We start from the raw sequence: 21,746 nt of genomic DNA on the forward strand, positions 1-21,746 counted from the left end.
GTGCCTGTGTGTGGTCGTGTATGTGCTGAGCCTTTGAAACCCACCCTTGCACCTTACCGCACACACGCTGCTATGCCTGCGTGCTTCAGGATTCATGCAACAGGGCGTTCCATCCCCACCTGGGACCTACATGGATGCCAGCGAGAGGGAAGCCCACACGACTCCCACGTGACATGCCCGGTTGCTTTCTAGTCACACTTCACCTTTGTGATAAAAATCCTGTGTCACAGGTGGTAGTCTTGTCCCCCAGTGTTAAATGTCAGGAAGGGGTGTGTGTGTGCTGGTAGGAGGGTTTCATGGTCAGTCATGGAGATGGAGGATGGAATTCAGAATGACCGACTTACACCTTCAATGCTCTTCTCTGGCAAGGTCATTTAGAGCTGCCTCTTTTCAGCAAGTGCAGTTGAGGGTTCCTCTGCTTTACCCTTTCATCATCTTCCAAAAAGGAAACAAAGGGGTCCCTTGGAGCATTGATCTAAAAGGCAAACCCAGTCACTGCTGACCACAGACTTTGGCTTTGTTTCCTAACGTGGGTGTGTCAATGCCAAGAGAGTATTTTGATTGTCATTCAACTAATGGCCAGTCTCCTGGGCAGCGGTGTAAGGCTGGAGTAAAGACACTTCACAATTTAGGAGAGAGCAGTCGCTTCCCCAGATGGCTATGAGACGGCCATAAAAAGCGCTCGACTTGCTAAAAATTGCTCTATTAACTAGATTCGGGGATTTTCAGGGTTTATGAGTTAAGCTGTGTTAATTTCATACTGCTTCTCAGTGTAATTGCTAGAGGCCCCCAGTGGGCAGAGGAAATGTCTAGGCAGTCTTTTCTGGGTGATTCTTACTGAGTCGTCCCAGGGAGAGGAAGAAAACCCACTCATCTAAATATTTCCCTGATGATGCAGGAATACTGTGTGCTGAGCGCTCAGGAAGCTCAGCATCCTTGCTGGAAACAGAACTTACCGGGTGTGTGTATGTGTTCACTCCCTTGCTCATTTCTGTGTTGTCTACCAGGCAGCAGACAACATTCAAACATTAAGGAAGGATATAGTGCAGGACAGTTGGAAGGTCTCAGGCTCGGGAAGTTCCATCCTAAAGAGAAGAGACTGATGGAAACTAGTAAACATGTAAACTGGATAATTTCAAATTGTGATAAGCACCTGGGAAGAAAATGAACAGGGACCACATTGATGTGGTAGAGAGGGCTGTGTGTGGGGGCAGGGTGATTACTTTAGATGGGTGGATCTGGGTGATGACTTGTGAGTTGAGATCTGAAGAATGAGAAGGAGGCAGGAGGATGAGGTGGCAGCCCAGGTGGGACAGCAGGTCCCCTCTCTCCCCCGATCTCTCTGAGGTCCTTCACAGAAGCTAGTGGGGTCGGGTAGCAAAGGAGAAGTCCAGGTGGGGAGAGGCATGTCCCTAGGCTCAGGCCAGGAGAGAAGCTCATGGCACCCAGTTTAGGGCCTGCATTAAAAGGGACCTGCCTCTGGAGGAAGGGAAGTGGATGCAGATTGGTGTCAGAACTGCTACACAGATCATTCTAAGAGGCCCCCTAGGGTGGGACAGGAACCCTGGTGAGGGTTAGGCACCATATGCAAAGTCTCTGGCCATTATGGTTCTTTGTTGCCCAAGTTCCTCAATTGGCTGGCCCTCACCAAGCTTTGTGATGCAGGATGCAGGTGTCGAAGGAAGATGGCACCAGGCCCTACTACCCTATATCACTGTAGCCTTGGCTTTGGGGCTAACATAGTGTGGGCTCAGAACTAGACAGGGCTGGGTGCAAATACCAGCACCCCCTCCTTCCTCCCTCTATGCCCTGGGCGTTCCACCCATCTGAGCCTTAGTTTCTTCCTCTGCAAAGTAGGGACAATGCAACCTTCTTTTTGGTGTTGTGAGACTTAAATAAAGTCACCTCTGACAATTCCAGGTGCATGTAACACTCAATAAGCATCCCCTCCCTTCTTCCTCCTGGCTCCCTCCTTTCCTCTAAGAATAAGGGATACACCGACTCAAGAATATTCCTTTGCTTTTCTTCTGTAGCAGCTTCTTTACCAGCTCAACAGCACAGTATGCAACAGATATGCTTTTTTCTGTTTCAAATTTATAGTCCCTGTTGAATATTGGCCAGGACAGCATCTCATCAGGTGAACAATTTCCGTTTTCCACGAGTTCACGGTGGCTGATATCTAACTAGGCACGTGGCCTTCAATTCCCCCCAAAATGCAGCCACTGGGAAGGTGGCTGTGTTAGTAACACCTGTGTGTGGTAGACCAAAAAGAGCCCCCCAAAAGATACGTCCAGGTCAAATTGCTGGAACCTGTGCGTGTGACCTTATTGGGAGAGGGAGTCTTTTGCAGATGTACTTGAGTTGAAGATATTGAGATTGTCCTGGATTATCCAGGTGGATCTTAAACTCAATGACAGGTGTCCTTATAAGAGACACACAAGGGAGATTTGACAGACAGAGGAGGAGGAGGCAATGTGGCCACATAGGTTGTAAGTGGCCTTCCATGCCAGTATTTGACTTTTCTCTTGTGGATAAACAGCAGTCTGCAGTCTTTGTATAATAAGCCAGCCTTTACAAAAAGTTAATTGCCAGGATTGTGGTTTTAGAAATTGTAAAATCCACTCCCCTCGTCCTCTCATTCTCTTCTTCTTTTCTTTCCCTTTATTGGTCGATAAACTTGTTCCTGTCAAATAAATCAGCTGAATTGAGAACAGGAATGTATCTGAATGAATGTGTTGAGTGGGTTCAAAAATGAGCACACACCTGCCTGCCAGGGAGTGTCACTGACCCGCACTCTGAAAGGCCCAGGCACTGATGGCACGTTTTAATTCCCTGTGACCTCCCTTTAACCCTAGGGGCAGGGCCATGCAGATTTTTGTATGCCAACTTTTACAGATGCCCAAACTGAGGCCCTGAGATGTCCAGTGACTTGCCAGAAGTCTCCAGAGGCTATGTTATGGGGCTAGGGCTCGAACCCAGCGCTCCTGCCCTCTCAGCCGTGGGAAACAGAGGGAGCAGTGGGTCTGGGGAAGACATTTCCTTTGCTGCATATGATAGAGCAGGAAGACTGTAGGTGACCCTTAGGGCTTGTGAGACTTGATGTTTTTCTCATGTTTCCTTTCTCTGTGACTTATCTACGTGCGCCCACCCAGCACCACCACCACCACCTCCCACACACATCCACAGCTTGTTTTTAGGACTTCAGGAGCTTGTGTCAATAGCTGAGCTGAGAGGTGCTAGTTGGTTTTTGAAGCTGTATGGCCAGGGTCTGCAAACTACGGCCTGGGGCCAGATGGGGCACAGCCACGCCCATTCGTTCATGTATCATCTGCAGCTGTTTCTTTGCTACAGGGCCAAGCTGAGTAGTCGAGACAGAGACGGTCCTAAGCCTAAAATATTTACGATGTGGCTCTTTACAGAGCAAGTTTGCCAATCCCTGCACTAGAGGATAGAAGTTGTAAGATAGAACATGGACTCCTTATAAAAGAGAGAGGAGGAAGGAAAGGAGAGGGGAAGAGAGAGAGAGAACAGTCAATATCACATCACAATATCACGGTGTTTTCACAAAACCCTTTGTTCTCTAGAAAATGCAATGCCCAATAGCTAGGTATGACCTATGGCACCTTCAGCCGTCTGCTGGAAGGTGGGAATCTTCCAAAGATAAAATGCAGGGAGCAGAGCCCAGGACTCCAGCTTGGCATTCATTAATAACTCTTTAGGGAGGCAGACACCTCAAAATGAGCCTGCACGTAAGACATCCAGCTGCGGATTTGCAGAGAGATACCTTCCCCACTGAAAATACGTCAAGAAATTACTATTTAGCGTCACTTAAGATGATCTTGTTTGTTTCTTGGATAATTTTCCTTTTGTGAGTTGCTTGGCTTTCACATGTCAAGAAGGCAAATGAGAAGTAGAAACGTGATAGTGGGGGTGGGGGAAGCCTGCCATTTGCCATGTTTGTGATTTCTCATTCTTGCCCTATTTTATATACTTTTGATTAAAGTAGACTTTTATCAAATATCAGCACAGGTTCTTCAGTCTTGACCCTGATCAGGAACTAGCCTGAAATAAGCGCTATGATCATGGAAAGTGCCAGAACAAAGAGGAAGTGCTCATTATGTGCAGGGTATCCCCAGGGAGGCTGAGCCAGTTCAGAGAGATCCATGGGTCTCACAGGCCCTCGCTAGAACTGATTCCCTCTCTTTGAGAATCAGTCCCCAGGATGTCATCATGGTGTCATCATGTCACCAAGTGAGACCCAATAGGGAATCCCTTGAGGCTTTGGAGGTACAGGTGGGATCTGCTGCCTGTGACTCGAAGCTGGTCAAGGACCCACTCAGGTCGTATTTTTCGTGTTCTCCCACCCACCAGGTGTTATTGGTAGAGGCTGCATAGAAGAAACCCATTCTTAGGGATGATCTTTTTCTTAACTATTGGCTTTCTGAATTTTGAAATCTAGTGGAGCATTGAGGCATTTAAACAAATTTTTAAAGCACAAAACTTGTTTACCTTAGATCAAAGCCAGATTCTGTGTGAGGTGTTTTCTGGTCCCATCTGACCTGGTCTAGCCCCCACGTCCTGGGGTAGAAAATAGTACTGTTAACTAATTCTAAGAGAAGGGGCCTCACAGAAGGGTAAAAGAAATGAGACATCAGCTGGAAAGGATGATAAATATGACAATGAAAAGACAGCGTGGACTCTTGAAAGCCACGTGCTCGGTACTGGTTCTATAAGCCCTTATGTCAAAAACCCCATCCACCTGTGGCTGAAACCCAGCCTTTGAAAAGCAAAGAAAACAAGGACTTAGCTGCAAAATAGAAAAGTGACTGACCCAGTGCTGTCTTCTACCAAAATTTAACCAAATAGCTTATTTCAGGCTGATGAAGAAAGAATTCAAACTGGCTTAAGCAGTAGGAACAGCTTATCAGCCTGGACGGCGCTTGCCACATGCCCAGCAATGCTTTTCCGCCTTGGCTGACATTAGAGCTACCTGGGAGCACGTACAGCCTCCGATGCCCAGACCAATAAGATCAGGGTCTCTCGAGGTGGGGCCTGGGCTTGGTACTTTTTAATGTTCCTCAGGCGATCTTAATGGTCATTGAGGGTTGTACACTGTGGGGAGAGTTAAGGTCAAGGTGTGGAGGCGTCCAACTGGCTCATGCATGTTAAGAACTGGATGAGACTGGAAGCCAGATGTTAGAAATAATGAGGTTAGGGCACCACTTTCATGGTATTAACAGCCAGACATCTTGAGTCTTGCCCCAGACTGCAGCCATAACTCTAGAGGGTTCCCAAGAGAGATATACACATGGAGGGTAATGGAAAAGGAAAGAAAAGTACTACTTGATTCTGAGCCAGATTTAGTGCAGATCCCCGCCTGCCTGCCCTCCCTCCAAGCCTCTCATGGCAGATCTCTGGTTAAGGCTAATGTGGCTGGAGTGGGAAGTAAGGAGGAGGAGAGAGGGACAAGATGAGGTGCCAGAGAAAGGCAGGCAATGGATCATGGCTGGGCTTGCTTTGATTTTTTTTTCCAGGTGAAAAAGGAAGTCATTAGATGGTTCATAAGATGCCATCTTATTTAACCAATCATTTTTGGTTTGATTTTTTGTGTGTGTTGCTTATATCTCTGTATTGAATATTCTTTATAAAAATCTTTGAGCATATCAAAGATAATTTCCTCTGGATAAATTCCTTATGATAAAGTCAATCAAATCTTTTGGCATAACCTTCCAGAAAGACAATTCTTAGTTAGAATTCTGACACAGGTTAAAGTGAGAGTCTCTTTCCTCACACTTTCTCCAATGCAGAACACATGTTATTTTAAAATAAAGGGGCCAGCCCGGTAGCATAGTAGTTGGGTTCCCATGCTCTGCTTTGGCAGCCTGGCGTTTGCAGGTTTGGATCCCAGGTGCGGACCGAGCACTGCTTGTCAAGCCACACTGTGGTGGTATCCCATGTAAAAAAATAGAGGAAGATTGGCACAGATGTTAGCTCAGGGACAATCTTCCTCACAAAATTAGATAAATAAAGTAAAATATTCTGTGTGTGTGTAGGAAAGGGAAGAAGCACATTTCACAGGTGGAAAATGGCATCTCAGTGCTTCATTTGCCTTTCTTTGGTTATTAATAATGTTGAACATTTTCCCTATATTTTATCCTTTTTTCTATGTTTAAGGGTTCATATCTTTCTTTGCAAATCATATTGTTTTGTAAGAACTCTTTATTTTTGAAAGGTCTTGGCCTTTTGACATATATGTTGCCAGTTTTTTTCCCGGATTGGCACCTGCCTTTGAGTTGTTATGTTTAGTTGGTACCATAAAAATCTAAAAGTTTAAGTTTTATGTAATGAATTTTATTGCTTTTGTGCTTTGTGGTTTCTTTCTATGCTTTATGTTTTTAAAGTCTTTTCCCATCCTAAAATCAGATAGTCACTGTATTTTCTCCTGTTTTCATTTTTTACATTGCCTGAGTCCATCTAGAAATTATCTTGGTGGATGGGAATTTTTGCACTTTATACCTTGGAGGACAGCAACCATAACAGAAGCAAAACCTTCTTTCATGATAGACAAGTGGGCACAACTTGGCTATGTGATAATTTTAACATTAATAGTGCAAGGAAGAGAGGTACAAATCTGATTCCTCGCAGAAAACCGATGGAGTCATCGCAGACTTGTGTTCGTACAGTAGCAAATCTTCATTTTTTAAAATCTGAAAGCCCAGAGTAATAGGTTATCATAAGGACAGATTACCCAAGTATGTTTTAAGAATATTTTGCAGTTATTCACAAAGTAGTAGATATTTTTTTTTTTCATTTAAAATCCCCCGGGCCACTAAAGATATGGCTAATAAGGGGAAAAACTGTCAAAACTCTTATTAGTTGCCTGAGTCTTATTTTCTACTCAGATTTATATCATTTAAAACATAGAGAAAATGTCTTTTGGAGGGCAGTTTGACCCTATTAAAGTTTTAAATACCCAAATCCTTTGACTCAGCAGTTCTACTTCTAGAAATTTACCCTGTGGATGTAGTCACAAAAATACATCTAAGATGTATGTAGAAGAAGATTCATTGCAGCCCTGTTTATAACAGCAAATAAAACACTGGGAACCACCTGAATAATCTATCAGCAGCAGACTGGCAAATAAATTAAGATACATCTGTGAACCACCAGGCAGCAGTTACAAAGAATGAGGTGGGACTCTATGTGCTGATATAGAAAAATGTTGACGACACATCACTAAGAAGAAAGTAAGCTGAAAAGCAGAAAGTATATGGTGTAATTCCTGTTATGTAAAGAATAGTATATCCCTATGGATAATAGGTTGGCATATTCATATTTTTTCCCTAGTAAGATACATTCAAAACCTATAGGAATGAAATTGATGGGGGTGGGGTGAAGGGAGATTCAGCTGTTTATTTTACTTGTGTATTGTTTGAATTTTCTCACCATACACATTTATTAGTTTGGTTTATATTATATATTTTAAATGCTATGTTTATCTGGCCTATTTATATTTCCTTCTTTATACCTTTCTGATAGATAGATATAGACATGGATATAGACATAGATAGATATTCAGCAGATACAGGCGTCTAAAGAAACAAACAAACAAAAAATGTGATTGGCAATCGTCAGAAAAGGCATGTAGGTGACCATTTGGGATTATGCTAATTTCTTGCAGTTTGCATTCCTTTGTTGTCAGCAGAATGCTGCGCATTGTGTTCTCTTTCTAATTTTGTGCACACTATTTTGTTTTGTATTTCCAACAACCACAGTTATGTTCAGTTGACTCCCAGCCCCTCCACTGTTCCACGAGCTGCTGCTCTGAGATCTACGAGGAGCCAACAGGGAAGCTGCTTATTGTGTGGTCCACGTTGTGTCTACTCCTGCTTCCTGGCGAGGGACGTTTCCTCCAGGCCTTGCACATCTTCCTAAGATTACACTATCAATTTAGCGAATGCCTCTGCCCCTGACTCTTCCTGTCATCTAGTTTTAGGGAGATATATTCTGATATCTAGAAGCCCTGGATTTACAAAGTCCTCTCTACTCAGGAGCCCAACGCGGTAAACTGAGCGCTTTCCCAGCTGCTGCCTCATTCACAGTAGTCATTCTCAGATGAAAAGTTCAAATGAGGGAGAAATTTGCATTTGCTGTCCTTATTAGATCAGTCAGTCCCTGGAAATGTCTTCTAAAGGGATTGAAGTAAATGAACATATTGATTCACTAGGCATTTTAAAAGGTTCCAACCCAGCCTTGACCTATTTCTGTTTGGAATTGGGAAATGCTCATGGATTTTGCAAGAGGCTTCTTGTTTTAGGAGTGGAAGGATTTGACATCAGAATGTTTGGCCTTTTTAGCATCTCATTTGTTCCGGATGGTTTTGGCATGCGAGCCTGAAGGGGATGAGGTTATATGTTTCATGTGTCCGGTGTGGAGTTCACTCAGAACTAAACAAGCATTAGTAGCTGAAACACGTCTCCGTTCCTGATAAAGTGCTCTGAAGTCAGACTGTCTCGGTTTCAACCCTTGCTTGGCCACTTCCTAGCTCATGACCTTGAACTTGTTTTGTCCCCCTAGCTAAGCCTTGACTATTCTCATCCATAAAATCAAGCATATTAAAGGTACCTACCTCAAAGCGTTATGAGGATTAAGTGAAAAACTGAACAGGACTCCTTCCAATAGTGCCTCACACATAGCAAGTAGTCAATAAACTCAGCTGCCATTGTTATGATTATCATTATTATTTTTACCACCACCATCATTGTTATTCTTGGCTTCAACCACTACAGAACCAAATTTTGGTTCCATGAGTAAATTGCAGTTGCCTAGGCAAAATCCTAAGCCAAAAGCTTCATACTGGGTACAAAGGGAGCCCCTTTATTCATTGAGTCCCTGCACTCTGTCAGGAAACGTGCTTGGTTCCACTTTTGTTGTTCCTCATTTCAGCGCCACAGTAGCACCTTAAGACATTTCTATTTCTGTATTTCATGCTGAGTTCCAATTCTGATTGACACTTACTAGCTGTGTGACTTTATCTCTTTATCTCCCCATGCCCCAGTTTTCTGCTCTGTAAAATGGGGATAATGATAGTACCTAACCCCGTGGGTTGTTGTAAAGATTAAATGGTTAATATCTGTTAATCAGCACGGTGCCTGGCACACAATCAGCGCTAGGTAAATGTTTGTTAGTATTACTGTATACATGAGGAAGGGCAGATGCGAGTCTAGAACGTGAAGTCGTGGCTCTTCTTAGCATCGTGGAATCAGCGATGGGAGGAACCTTGGAACGAAGCTGGTCCAACCTGCTCATTTCACAGGTCGGGGATCTAAGGCCCAGAAACAATAAGGGACTCGTCTGAGTCACCCAGAGGTTAGTGGCAGAACCTCTACGTGAGGCCAGGTCTCCTGACTCCTAGTTCAGTGCTCATGTTGCTTTGTGGCAGGAATAATGCAATACGTTGAGAGTGATGGTATGGAGGTTGCATTCTGCAAATGAATTGAATTATGTGGTTTCTGGCATTCGGAACTTCCTCAGAGTTCTCTACGATTCTACCTATTATAGAAAGTGCTTGATTTTTTCACCACAATGGGCTTATCACTATATCAAGAAGCAGATCTTATTTTAGAGCTATATCAGACCACTGTCCTTCTTGGTCTTCAGAGAAGGACACTAAAGGGAGGCACTCCCAGCAAAGAATTTGATGTTATGACCATTAAAGCAAAAATATGGCTATGCAGTTAAACAATTATTTAAAGAGTAACGCCGTGAACAGACCTTAAAATAGACTTCAGATGTAATTCATATGGACTATAAAGTATCTACAAAGGACTTGAAACTAAAACTCTCCTGCGTCATGCATTTGACCTGGCACTAATAGGCTAGCTATACTAACTGTTCAGTGCAATGAACAATTTTGCATCTAAACTCTATATGATGTTTCTTAAGATTTTAGATGTTAAAGTATCCTTTCAAAAATGAGGAGTGAAGTTTGAACTAATCATTGTCTTCTTTTCCCAATTAAAACTCTTTCTCTTGTCTTTATAATTACTATTAAAAACAAACACATAGGCAGTTCCCTCTTTTACCAATAGACAGCAAGTTCAAGGCCAAGTAATCAGTCGAATAAAAGAGAAATTACCTAAATGGAAATGCTGGTTATAACGAAGAGATGAGGAGTGAATAGTTGTGGAATTCTCCACTTCACATGGTGATGTTGTAGCTTGAATGGGTGCCTGGCCAGGCAGAATAGTGTGATTAGAGGAAATCGAGTTGTTCTTTTGACCAAGCCTTTTAAGCTGACTGCAGGTTCTGCTCCTTAGTTTTGCGGCATCAGAAAACCACACACCAACTTAGCTTTCTATCCACTCATCTACAAACCCGAGTGTCAATTTCTTCATTGTACAGTGGATGGACATGGCAGAGGGCTTAACAAATGTTCTCTCTCCATTTAGCTAACCGCTTGGGAAGCCTGAATATAATCAGAATCATGATCAGTGACCTTGAAGTCTGAGCCAGGAGAGAGAGTTTTAATATCTAATGATGTTGGGATCACATCATTGATCTCTAGTAGCGATGTGTCTGCTGAGCAAACTTAACATTCAAGGCAACTGGACAGGCAATTGGACAAAGCTGAGTGGGCACCTCCTTGTTTTATACCTGATCACTCAGGTTCTCATTTTCACACAGACCGCCTTCCTTTTCTTTCCTCACATGTATAAATAGCATTGGTTCTGCAGCAGCATTAAACAATAGTTATAATCTAACCATGACCGAGATGACATTCTGATTCCATAATAGAAAAGCTCATCAGATCCCCATTTGCAAGTTGATTTTCCATAATTTAATTCTCAAAACATCACCTCCCTTCTTAGTGTAATCTATATACAACCTGGCACCCTGGCGATCCAGTTTCGGTGTGAAGTCACGTTCAAAGAAACACAGTCTAGAAGGCAAAAGTTCAGTATCCTTACTGGAATCTTTTGGAGAACATCAAAGGGGATTCATTTTGCAAGCTACCATAAAATATCTTAAGATTCTCTCTCTCTGATCTTCTGGTCTTAATATCTCAGCCCTTTTGTTTGTAAGCTCTTCAACTTCAAAGCTATCCCCAAGCCCTTTCAGCTCTTCTTTCTTCATCCCTTCTCTCCTTTTTTCAATCTTTGACTTGCCCCCTGTCTACCATATCCCCATTCCCTTTCCAAGTGCAAGCTGTTTAAACAGTCTGGTTCTGGCAGTTTTTCAGCAATCTACCCCTTTCTCTGGTCCTGCATGGCAAAAGCCTAGGAACCAGCTGGCCCAAAGTCACTGCGTGAAGGGAGGGATGCGCAATTCTCTTTAGCTCACCGTGGGAAGGGTCAACGCAAAATTTTCTTTCTCTAGCAATGGCCAGAGGAAAGATTGCAACATCTAAAACTGAATGTATTATCTTTTTTTTCCCTCTCATCTACATTCTGGGATATCTTGATGGCAACAGTGCTTTGAGTAGGTCTTCTGGTTCCTTCCCACTGCTGGGCCCTGGGCTCTAAGTGTCAGCCCCCATCAGAATGGGCCTCAGCAGAGGAAAGGAACACCATATCTCTGCTTCTTACTGCCTTCCCTGCTCAGCCTCTTCCCCTCTGTTGCTGTTTCTCAAAGACTCAGCGGGGACCCCTCCCCCAGCCACCCCCTTGCATTTCCCAGTGTCTGGGTTACAGCACAGACAGCAGGAGAGGAGAAGAGGGAGTCTGCTTGAAGCTACACAAGGGTGGACATAGGTTTCCTAACTACGTTTAATGCCTATCTTCCCATCAAACTTATTAACTACCTTTGAACAGTGTGCTCCATTCTGTATGGGTGCTCCTTACTATACTAAGAGTTTGCAGTTTCATAATGTTGCAATACTTCCAGAAAATAGTTGCCAGCAAAAATATATAATTTACAGAAAGACATGAAAGTGGCTTGCTAGGCCTCCCAGATAGTGGAGGGATCCGGAAATCTTCCTAATGGGTGGAGAGCACTTCATTCCAGATGTCTCTGGAGGCACATTTCCCCCTGAATGGTTTGCTACTGTCAGCTCATTATGCTTTCTCTGGAATTTCCACTTCCCCTAGCTTTCTCCCCAGAATAAGCTTTCCATGATTCTTTCCCAGAATTAGCTTTTTCAACTCTTTTCTTATATGCATAGCGATAATGGTCTATTCCACATGGGCTAATGTCTTCAACAGACAGACACTTCTGATTTTATGGACTGATGGCTAATGTGTTTTCAATGATATGTTTTACTGCCATTGAAATCGTGAGTGCAAAATCATAATGCATTTGATTGAGAGGTATGGACAGACAGGAACATGATCAGAGGAGAGCATGAATCTCATTCAGAGATACTTCCTGAGCATCTATGATGTATCTTCATCATGAAATGCTCTAGGCTTTGGGGATGCATCGGCCAAGATCCTCGTCCTCAGGGAGCCCACAGTGTGGTGGAGGGAGGAGATGTATAAACAGTTAAGTGTATAAATGCTAAAGTGCTCAAGGTACTAATGTAGAAAGATCCTCAGCCTTTGAGGGGAGGAAAAAAAGGGGGAGTGATGAGTTCTATTTGGAGGGAGCAGAAAAGGCTTCTGTATTTGTCAGTACTCTTTGAGATGCAATTGACGGAAACACCACTCAAACTAGCTTAAGCAAAAGGAAGATTTATTAGTGGATGTAATTTAGGAAGCCCAGGGATGGTCTGGCTTCATGCTTAACTAGATCTGGGCCTCAATGTCATTAGGATCCATTTTTTGTCTCTCTTTCAGCTCTGCTTCTCTCTGCGTGTTGACCTTTCTCCAACATGGATAGATTTCTTCCATGTGGCTTGGAAAAATTGCCGCTCAGATTTACCCCATTTCTCCCAGCTTAACCTTAGTTGAGAGGGAGCTTTTCTCTTCCAGTATTCATTTGTCTGTCCCTAGAAATGTCTCTTATTGGTCCTGTTGGGTCATTTAGCCACCCCCTGGACCAATTGCAATTGCAACAAAATAAGGTAGTGTGATTGGTCTAACCTGTGTCACACACAAGTCCCTGTGGCAAGGATGAGCCAGGCTATATGTGACTACCCATGACTGGCATTCCTATCAGCACCATTTACAGTGGTAGTAGGTGGGTTCTCTGAAGGCAGGCAGGCTGAGCAAATGGTCTAACTTCACTGATATTTAAGGTGTGTCGTTCAAGAGGAATGGTTTTTTGTCAGATGAAGCAGTGAGGGAAATCCATTATTGTTAGAGGAAGAAGTAAGAGCAAAACCAGGAAGGCATGAACCACCCTGGCAGATCAGGAAACTGCAAATCGTTTGTTGAGGTTGGAGCTTACGGTTAGGGGATCATGACCAGATGAAGCTGCAAGATAGAGAGAGGCTGCACTGGCCATTCTAAGGGACTTGCTATTTGCACTGTAGGCAATGGGAAACATTCTGAGATTTTAGGCAAGGGTTGGAGATAGTCAGATTTCCATTTCAGAATATCACTCCAGGAGGAGTGCAGAGGGTGCCTTGCTCAGAGCCAAGACTCAGAGGAGGAAGACTAGTGGGGGAACCCCTGCAGTAATCCAGATGGAAACGGAGTGTAAACAGCTAAGTGCTACAGAATGCTAACAATACTAATGTAGAATAGTCTCCATGTGCAGGGGGGAGTTAAAGGAGGGAGTATTAATAGAGGTTATAGTAGGGAAGCAGAAGATGTGGAAAATGATAAGCAGAATCAATAGGACTTGGTCTTTCAAGAAAGTGAAGTGTCTAGGATAACTAAAATTTCTGACTTGAGTCATGTCATTTGCTGAGATGAGGAATACAGAAGGAACAGATGTGAGAGTCAGGAAGGAGTGATGGCCAAGATGATAACTGCAAGGGTTGAGTTTGAGCGACTGGATATGAACAGTTGGCAGTTGGAGATGGGAATCTGGAGCTCAAAAAAGATCTAGGCTGAAAATATAGACCTGCAAGTTATCAGCATGTAGGTTGTATAGTTGGTGAGAGGAAAGGAAATCATGGAGGCTAAATGTCTGGAGGAAGAAGAGGGCCCAAGAAGTAGTGGTTTAGAGGTCTAGGGAGCCAGGTGGGGAGCACAGCTCGCACCTCAGCAGTCCAGGTGAGCAAGTGTCAGGATCCCAATGGTGTTGTGCTCCAGCATGCTGTCCCTTGACTCATGTCTAATTCTGTACAGAGCCTGATTGCACATCTTACCTCTTGTCCAGTTAGGAGTGACGTCAGATCCTAACCCCATCACTGTGGAAGGGACTCAACTAATGAAAGAATACTGTAACAGCCATAGATGCACAAAGGGTCCTTGTGATGGGGCCAAACCCAGGGTCTTCATCAGACAGAATGCAGATATGAACATGCTGATGCTGATGCCCCACTGCAGATGTTAACAACTGGTTGATTTCAAGCTCTAACCCAGTAAGGAGTTTCCTCAGGGAAAATATGAATACAGCACAAATGGGATAGCACTGCTTTCCCATTTTTCCCCTTTCCTGCACCTGCATTCTGGTCTGTGTGGTTCAAAGCCAAGACACCACCTTGCCTCACCGCCTAGATCCTGTTAGTCCTGAGCTTCATCAGTTCTGGTTTTTGTATTTGTCCTTTTCTTTCTATTCTGATTGGAACAGCGGGCTTGTTAGTTCATCCATCCCCACCACACCCCCGGGGTGAATGTAGCATCCTCCTAACACACTCAATGATCCTTCCATCTGAAGGTCATCAAACTATGACCATGAGCTAAATCTGGCCCACTACCTGTGTTTGTCAATAAAGGATTATAACACAGCCACACTCATTCATTTATATTTGTCTGAGGCTGTTTTTTTGCACTGTAATGGCAGCATTAAGTAGTTGCAACAGACACTGTGTGTCTCACAAAACCCAAAATGTTTACTATCTGAGCCTTTACAGGAAAAGTATCCTGACCCCTATTAATCCATCCTATACACCAGTGCCAGATTAATGTTCCTAAAATGCCATTTCACCATATCGTGCTCTCACTTAGAACCCTACAATGACATTACATTGTATAATAAAGTCCAAACTTCTTGGCTTGGCACTCAAGGCCCTCAGTGGTCTAGCCAACCTTTTGAATCTTTGATCTCTATTCCTAAAGGCGAGTTCTGCACCCCAGTTAGATTTCCCTTCTCATTGTCCCTGGAATATGCAGTATATTCTTCCCCTTGCTCACACAGTTCCCTTTGCCTGGAATGTGCTGCCCATTAATCTGTATCTACCTAATTTCTACCCATTCTTAAAGAACTAACTTAAAACCTGCATCTTTCATGATCATATCTGTTCACAGTGACCACCAATGAGTCTACTGTTCGAGCATGTGAGGGTTCACTGCCTGTACCATCTGGTAATATGGCTTCTGTTCAAGGCATGGTTCACTACTATGATGGTGGGCACTCTGGAGTGAGGACACAAACAGTCTGTAGCAAACACATAGCACTCAGTTAACATTGGTGGAAATATCCTCTGCAATCCTCTGCATCTTGTATCCATGACATACTGTATCTTGGTCCTGGATTTAAATGTAGGACAACTACATTTCTTGATAGTCAGTGGGAATGAATGATAAAGTCCAGTAAACCTACTCTTGAGAAATCTTAGAATAGAGATAGTGGCTGGTTCTAGAGGTCCTTGCTTTATCGTGTGGTACCTCTGAGAGGCTGGATGGGGGGCTGTCCCCCTGAGTCTCACTTTTTCCATCTGCTGTCATATATTGTGTGTTCTTGGATGCACTCTGGGATTAAGCGGCATCAATGAGGCATCATTGATTGAAGTTCTTTGGTAAACGGTAAGTTCCTAAAATATTCTTAGGCCTTACTTTGGCAGAAATGTTATGTCCCTGACTTGGATATTATGTCCCAGTGGCTTGAGATTATAAGCTAATATTTCTTAAAAGTCTGTACATTGCATAGAAGAACTTGGTTATAGCACAAATTATTATTAGTTGATTTGAAAAGCAGTGGTGCCAGCGCATCCCCAGAAACATAGCACCTACATAAAATAAAAGCTTCTGTTAACACAGAGCACAACAGCCAGCCTCCTACATTATTGTTTTCTCCACGATTTGGCTGTTGTATTATAAAATGCCATCATGTCTTGTCTAACAAGTTTCTCCCTGCATATCTGAGTAAAGGAAAATAATCCAGCGCAGTAAATATCTCAGTACCACCCACTCCCCTATGTGCCTTTTGGAAACAAAACACTGAACAAGTACGCTATCATAAGGGCAGGCCTTTCTCTTCTTAATCACATTTATGTGATGTTCGTTGTCTACATTTGAGAAGTATGGAGAAGAAAAGTATGAAGAGTGATGCCAATGGAAAAGTTATGCTGTGAATACAAGGCAGATATATCCTTTGAAAACCAGTTTTACTCCTAGAAGTAAACATGTGGCAATAAGAAAATAGCAAATAAAATTTATCGAGCATTTGCTACGTACCAGGCATTGTTCTAGGTCCTTTCCGTGTATCATCTCATTTAATCCATGCCCCAACCATATGGTTCAGGTATAATTATTATCTCCTCTTGATGCAAGAGAAGACTGAGACCCAGGGAGGTATAAGACCTTACCAGAGGCCACACAGGGAGCAGATGATAGAGCTCGGAGTTGGACCTGGGCAGACCGACTCCAGACTTCATATTGACTGTGACCTAAGCGAGCCCCACCCACATATAGTGCCCTCCCAAAGGCCAATTAAGAAAGATCACCTATCTAATTTGCATCGTTTGGCATGTCCAGCTGAATGATTTGTCTCGCAAAATTTACAATTACGTTGGGTTATTTGTGTACATGATTTTGATAAAAGAAATCGACCCTAGAACTTTCCACCATTTTATTCTATCATATTTGCGGTTTATCACAACCTCTGTCTTTTTGAGTGAGACATTTTTTATTCTTTGTCTCCAAATTAACACTGCACAGAACATGACTGTGTGTGTGTGTGTGTGTGTGTGTGTGTAGAAACCGCCTTTTCTCCTGGATTAAATTGTTGCAGCTTGGCTGAGTGAGGAGAATTTCTCCCACTCACCGAGCCCACAGCAGACATGTTAGGAGAACGCTGCTGCTCGCGACACAGCCTGAGACGGAGGGGCAGGTGACACGGCGTGTGTGCCCAGCATCTCTGGAAGTGTCTCTACAGATGTGTGTGGCTCCTGCTGCTTCCTGCCTTAAAATTCCTGGAGCCAACACCCACCCACTCTTACAGCCTCTCTCTCTTTATTTTCAAGGAAAAAAGAAAGAGACAGACGGAAATAGAAGGCAAGCGACAGGAGCTCGATGAGCAGATACTTCTGCTGCAGCATTCCAAGGTAAGTGCTGATCCCAGGGACCTCTTCCGTGATTAGACATGCAGATCACACTCCAGAGAGATGGGCAGAGCCTGCCCTGGCGTGAAGCCGCTGCCGCTGACTGAACCAGCCCTTTTTCATTCACTCAGGAAACCATCCCTTGGCTTTTCTTGTGAATTTCTCAAATTCGCAGCATTGTTACAGCATTCCGGTTTCTGCAAGCCAGATGAGATTGTAGTGTGCATGTGGATGGGTTTGGAGACTGGTGTGTACATGCGAAATGTGGTGGCTATATATAGAAATGGGATGGGAATTTGCATATGGTGGGTGAGGCAGTGAGCGGGGCTGTGTCCTCAGTGCATAGGTGCTGTGTACGTTCCTCTGGGGTTCCAATAGATACATTTAACATAATGTTCTTTTTTAAGTTAAAAATAGCACTGTTTTCTTTCTTGATCTGGAGAAAAGGGAGATAAAATAAAGAGCAACCTGTGTATTTCAGATTACTCATTTGTTTAATTTCTACTTTAACAATTTTGAAAGTGTTCTATTAGAACAAGCAGTTGGTCAAAAGATGGCATTGAAATTATTTGACTTGCTTGAGTCTCCATTGCACCATGTTAGAGAGAGAGAGAGAGAAAGGGAGATGTTTATTTATTATTTTTCTTTGAAACATAGTGCACTTAAGCATCGTAATTGATTACAGCCCGGGAGAAAGCTCTGTCACTGTCACAAGGACTCCACTGCTTGCAGAATGTTGCTTTCTGCAGGCTCAGAGAATAATGTGACCACGCTCTGGTGGCCAGCCCGGAGTCGCTGCTTCCTTTTACTGCTTCTGGGCTTTTTCAGGAAAACCTTCACCTGCTCGCCTCAAGTTGCCGTGACATTGCACGGTCAGAATTGCGTTGCTCGAAGGGCTGGTTGGGAAGGTGGGGCTGACTTTCAGGGTGATGCTAGGTGTGGATTATTTGGATTTTTTTAAACAAGATGAACCTTTGTGGTTGCATTTCCCATTCCTTTCTAGAAGACAGGGTTGTGCTAAATGAATCCTCAAAATGAGAACCAGCAGCAGGCTGGCTACTGATTTCAAATAGCAGCAGGACCTAAATCTGCTTAGCATATTTATCAGTTTTCCATTAACTTTAACAAGAGCTATGTGTTTAGAAGGAAGAAAAACAGCATGCTAGCGAAAATATTGCCCTTTCTCCCTGCTCATCGTGTAAATCCTTTTATGGACTTTCCTATATGTAGGATCCTATATGTAGGATCTTGCAATATACCCCATCTGCTGTTTCTCTTTCCTTACAACATTCCTGAGGGAGGATTGAGGGCTAATATTAGTAGCTTCTTCTTACAGAGAGTAGGGCTTGAAAACACTTAATAGAACCAAGCAAATGTTCAAGGTCAATCTGGACAGATTTTGGTCTCCGGCTCAGAGTATAGTTAACTCACTCCTTATGAGAGACCAAAATGTACTAAAACCTCAGTGACTTCTTGATTAAAGGTGAACTTTTTTTTTTAAGGTATGTTTTTTGGTGAGGAAGATTGGCCCTGAACTAACATCTGTTGCCAATCTTCCTCTCTTTTTTTCTTTCCTCCCCAAAGCCCCCTGGTACATAGTTGTATATCCTAGTCGTAGGTCCTTCTAGTTCTTCTGTGAGGGATGCCACCTCAGCATGGCTTGATGAGCCATGCTAGGTCCTCACCCAGGATCCAAACTGGCGATCCCTGGACCACTGAAGCAGAGCATGCGAACTCAACCACTTGGCCACGGGGCCAGCCCCAAAGGTGAACTTTTCAATAAGAGGACTGAAAGAATGAGAGGCTGTTTTGGACTAGACAGCCTCTCTTCTCTGGAAGCTCAGTGTAGTTCTTTGCTTTTTCATTCCTTGAATCAAAAGTCAGGCAATAAACACATGTCAGAAGATCAAGTTTCTTCTTCCCACTTGTTGTCATTCTGGATGCCAAATAAGACACCAAGAACTCAATCATTGCTGATGTCCAGTACAGCGTTACAACATTCTTTTCAAGTTCCATCTATCCATTTTCATCCATCCATGTATCCATCCATCCATGCACCCATCCAATCAACAGAAACAACAGTGAAAATGACTTAGTATTGCATGGGGAAGCCGTGAGATTTCTTCAAAGACTTGGAAACAAGGAAATCAGATAGTTCTTATGGTTATCATGGTAAAATTTCACACAGTTGATGAGATTGGTTATCTAAGAGAACAGCCAGCAGTTTCACCAAGGTAATCTTGCTGTAACCTGGGGAGGAAGGACTGGAAGTGATGGCAATTTAGTAAGTGGAGACCAGTGCATTGTAATTTTCTCTCTCTAAAGAAGGCCTGTGTAGACAGAATGAGAGTGGATCACTAGCTTTGAACAGTGAAGAAGGAAAGCTCAGAGGTCCCAAAGGTGGTTCACCTGGTATCGCCCTGGAGAGAGACCCCAGCTCTGGGAGGTACCAAGTTTCTGTGCTCTGGTGAGGTGGGTCTGCAGTAAGGCAAGGAGAGTCATCAGGCCTCACCTTGGCCCAGGTGAAACTTCCCTCACAACACTGCCTCTCTTTGTTCTGAGTCCATCCTCCCCAAAGTAATTGAGTTATTTTAATATAAGGAAGGCGGCACCCGATTGAGAGAGAGGATCACTTCTGGCACCAGAGAGGATAATGTTCTACTTTACATCAGTTGACTGTTGACTGAACTTGAGTAGTGTGAGTCATCTTGCCTGTGATTGGCCAGTTTTGAGCTTGGCAGCCTCACCCCTGGATGGTAGTAAACTCACTGAGGTTATAATTGTTTTGTGAGCCTCTTGGTGGAGACTCAGCCACCTTCCTTCTGGCAGTGTGGTAGCCTTGTCATCTTCTTGTCCACCCTTGATAATAGTCATCATTTTTTGGAGTGCGTAACGTGGCCTGGTGGTTAAGATTAAGCACTCTCACTGCCACGGCCTGGGTTAATTTCTGGGTCAGGGAACCACACCAGCCGTCTGTCGGTTACCATATTGTGGCAGTGCGTGTTGCTGTGATGCTGAAAGCTCTGCCACCTGTATTTCAAATACCAGCAGAGTCATCCATGGTGGACAGGTTTCAGCAGAGCTTCCAGACTAAGACAGACTAGGAAGGACCTGGCCACCCACTAGAAAAATTGGCCACAAAAACCCTGTGAATAGCAGCAGAGCATTGTCTGATACAGCACTGGGAAGTGAGAAGATGGCACAAAAAGACCAGGCAGGGTTCCGCTCTGCTGTCCACAGGGTCGCTAGGAGTTGGAATCAACTCCGTGGCACTAACAACAAAAAGACTTTGAATGCATCCTTCAATAACGACCACAAAGTGGATATTACTCTCCCCATCATACAGGCAAGGAAACAAACTCATGAGGCAAAGTAACTGGCCCAAAAACTTAGAGACTGTAAGTGAGGGAGCCCAATTGAACCCCAGGGCTGTCTGCCTCCACAACTGTGCTTTCTCCCAGACTGTTTTCTTCAAATGAAATGTTTTCTTTTGAGCAATTTGTTTAGAGAGATGTCGGTTACCATCATCACCGTCTCTTTTACTCTAAGTGTATTTTCATGGACTCCAGAAAATTGAGATCATGTGGAGACAGGCCACAGTGATTATTGATAGTTCCTTGGAGTAGAAAATATTAAGAAATATGTCAGTAATTAATACTTATTTCACCATTTTACAAAAGCCCAGATCTTTCTAAGGAAAAAGATACTTTTCTCGTGCAAAGTTAAATGGAAAAGCATTAGAATTAGATTTCATGTTTGTTAAGATATGATTCTCATTATCAGTCTATGGACACATTCTTGTGCAATGAGACATGAATTATTTAGACAGATTCACTGGTCTCTTATCAAAGCAAATAAATAGAATGCAAGACAATAGTCTTGATACTTGTATATCTGATTAATATACTTGCTAATTGCAATATTTATGGCTATATAGTAACTCCGCAAAATACAGTATCATTTCTTTATATATGAACGATAAGCAAATTCTATAATGCAATGAAGGACCAAAGTACGAAATGTTAAAATATTAGCTGCTACACTCTAGTGGTTAGGAAACTTCTGGGTACTTTGAAGTCCTGGCCAAATTCAAGTCAGATCTCTTTTTACAAGAAACTTAGCTATGTTTAGTATCTTATCTTTTGTGATGTAAGAATTTCCAAGAAATGCTCACATCTGGGACCAGTGAGCAATTTTAATAGCTCTATTATTTTTGCTGATTATAAAAGGAAGGAATGTATGATCACTGCAAGAGTAAAATTTAAAAGTACAGGAAAATGCAAAGAAAAATATGTATCGACAGTGTACTCACCACCCAGATATAACCTACACAGAGGTATATCCTTCTATACTTTTTCCCCGATATATTTTTGTAGATTAAGATACATAAATCTTGTTCACAGGTTTCATGAGCCTGTGAGTTAAATGAAAT

General features: G+C 43.2%; 1 protein-coding gene across 5 annotated transcripts in view; it reads left to right on the forward strand.

The window, feature by feature from the left end:
- PALM2AKAP2 (PALM2 and AKAP2 fusion) overlaps window positions 1–21,746 on the forward strand; it is a 327,886-nt gene that overhangs the window by 48,801 nt on the left and 257,339 nt on the right. For all 5 annotated transcript variants that reach the window (XM_046659481.1, XM_046659497.1, XM_046659490.1 and 2 more), the window contains exon 2: window positions 17,237–17,317. In XM_046659481.1, the coding sequence (XP_046515437.1) occupies window positions 17,237–17,317 (81 nt within the window). The remainder of the gene's footprint in view (window positions 1–17,236; window positions 17,318–21,746) is intronic.

Source organism: Equus quagga, chromosome 1, assembly GCF_021613505.1.
Source record: "Equus quagga isolate Etosha38 chromosome 1, UCLA_HA_Equagga_1.0, whole genome shotgun sequence".
NCBI lineage: Eukaryota > Metazoa > Chordata > Mammalia > Perissodactyla > Equidae > Equus > Equus quagga.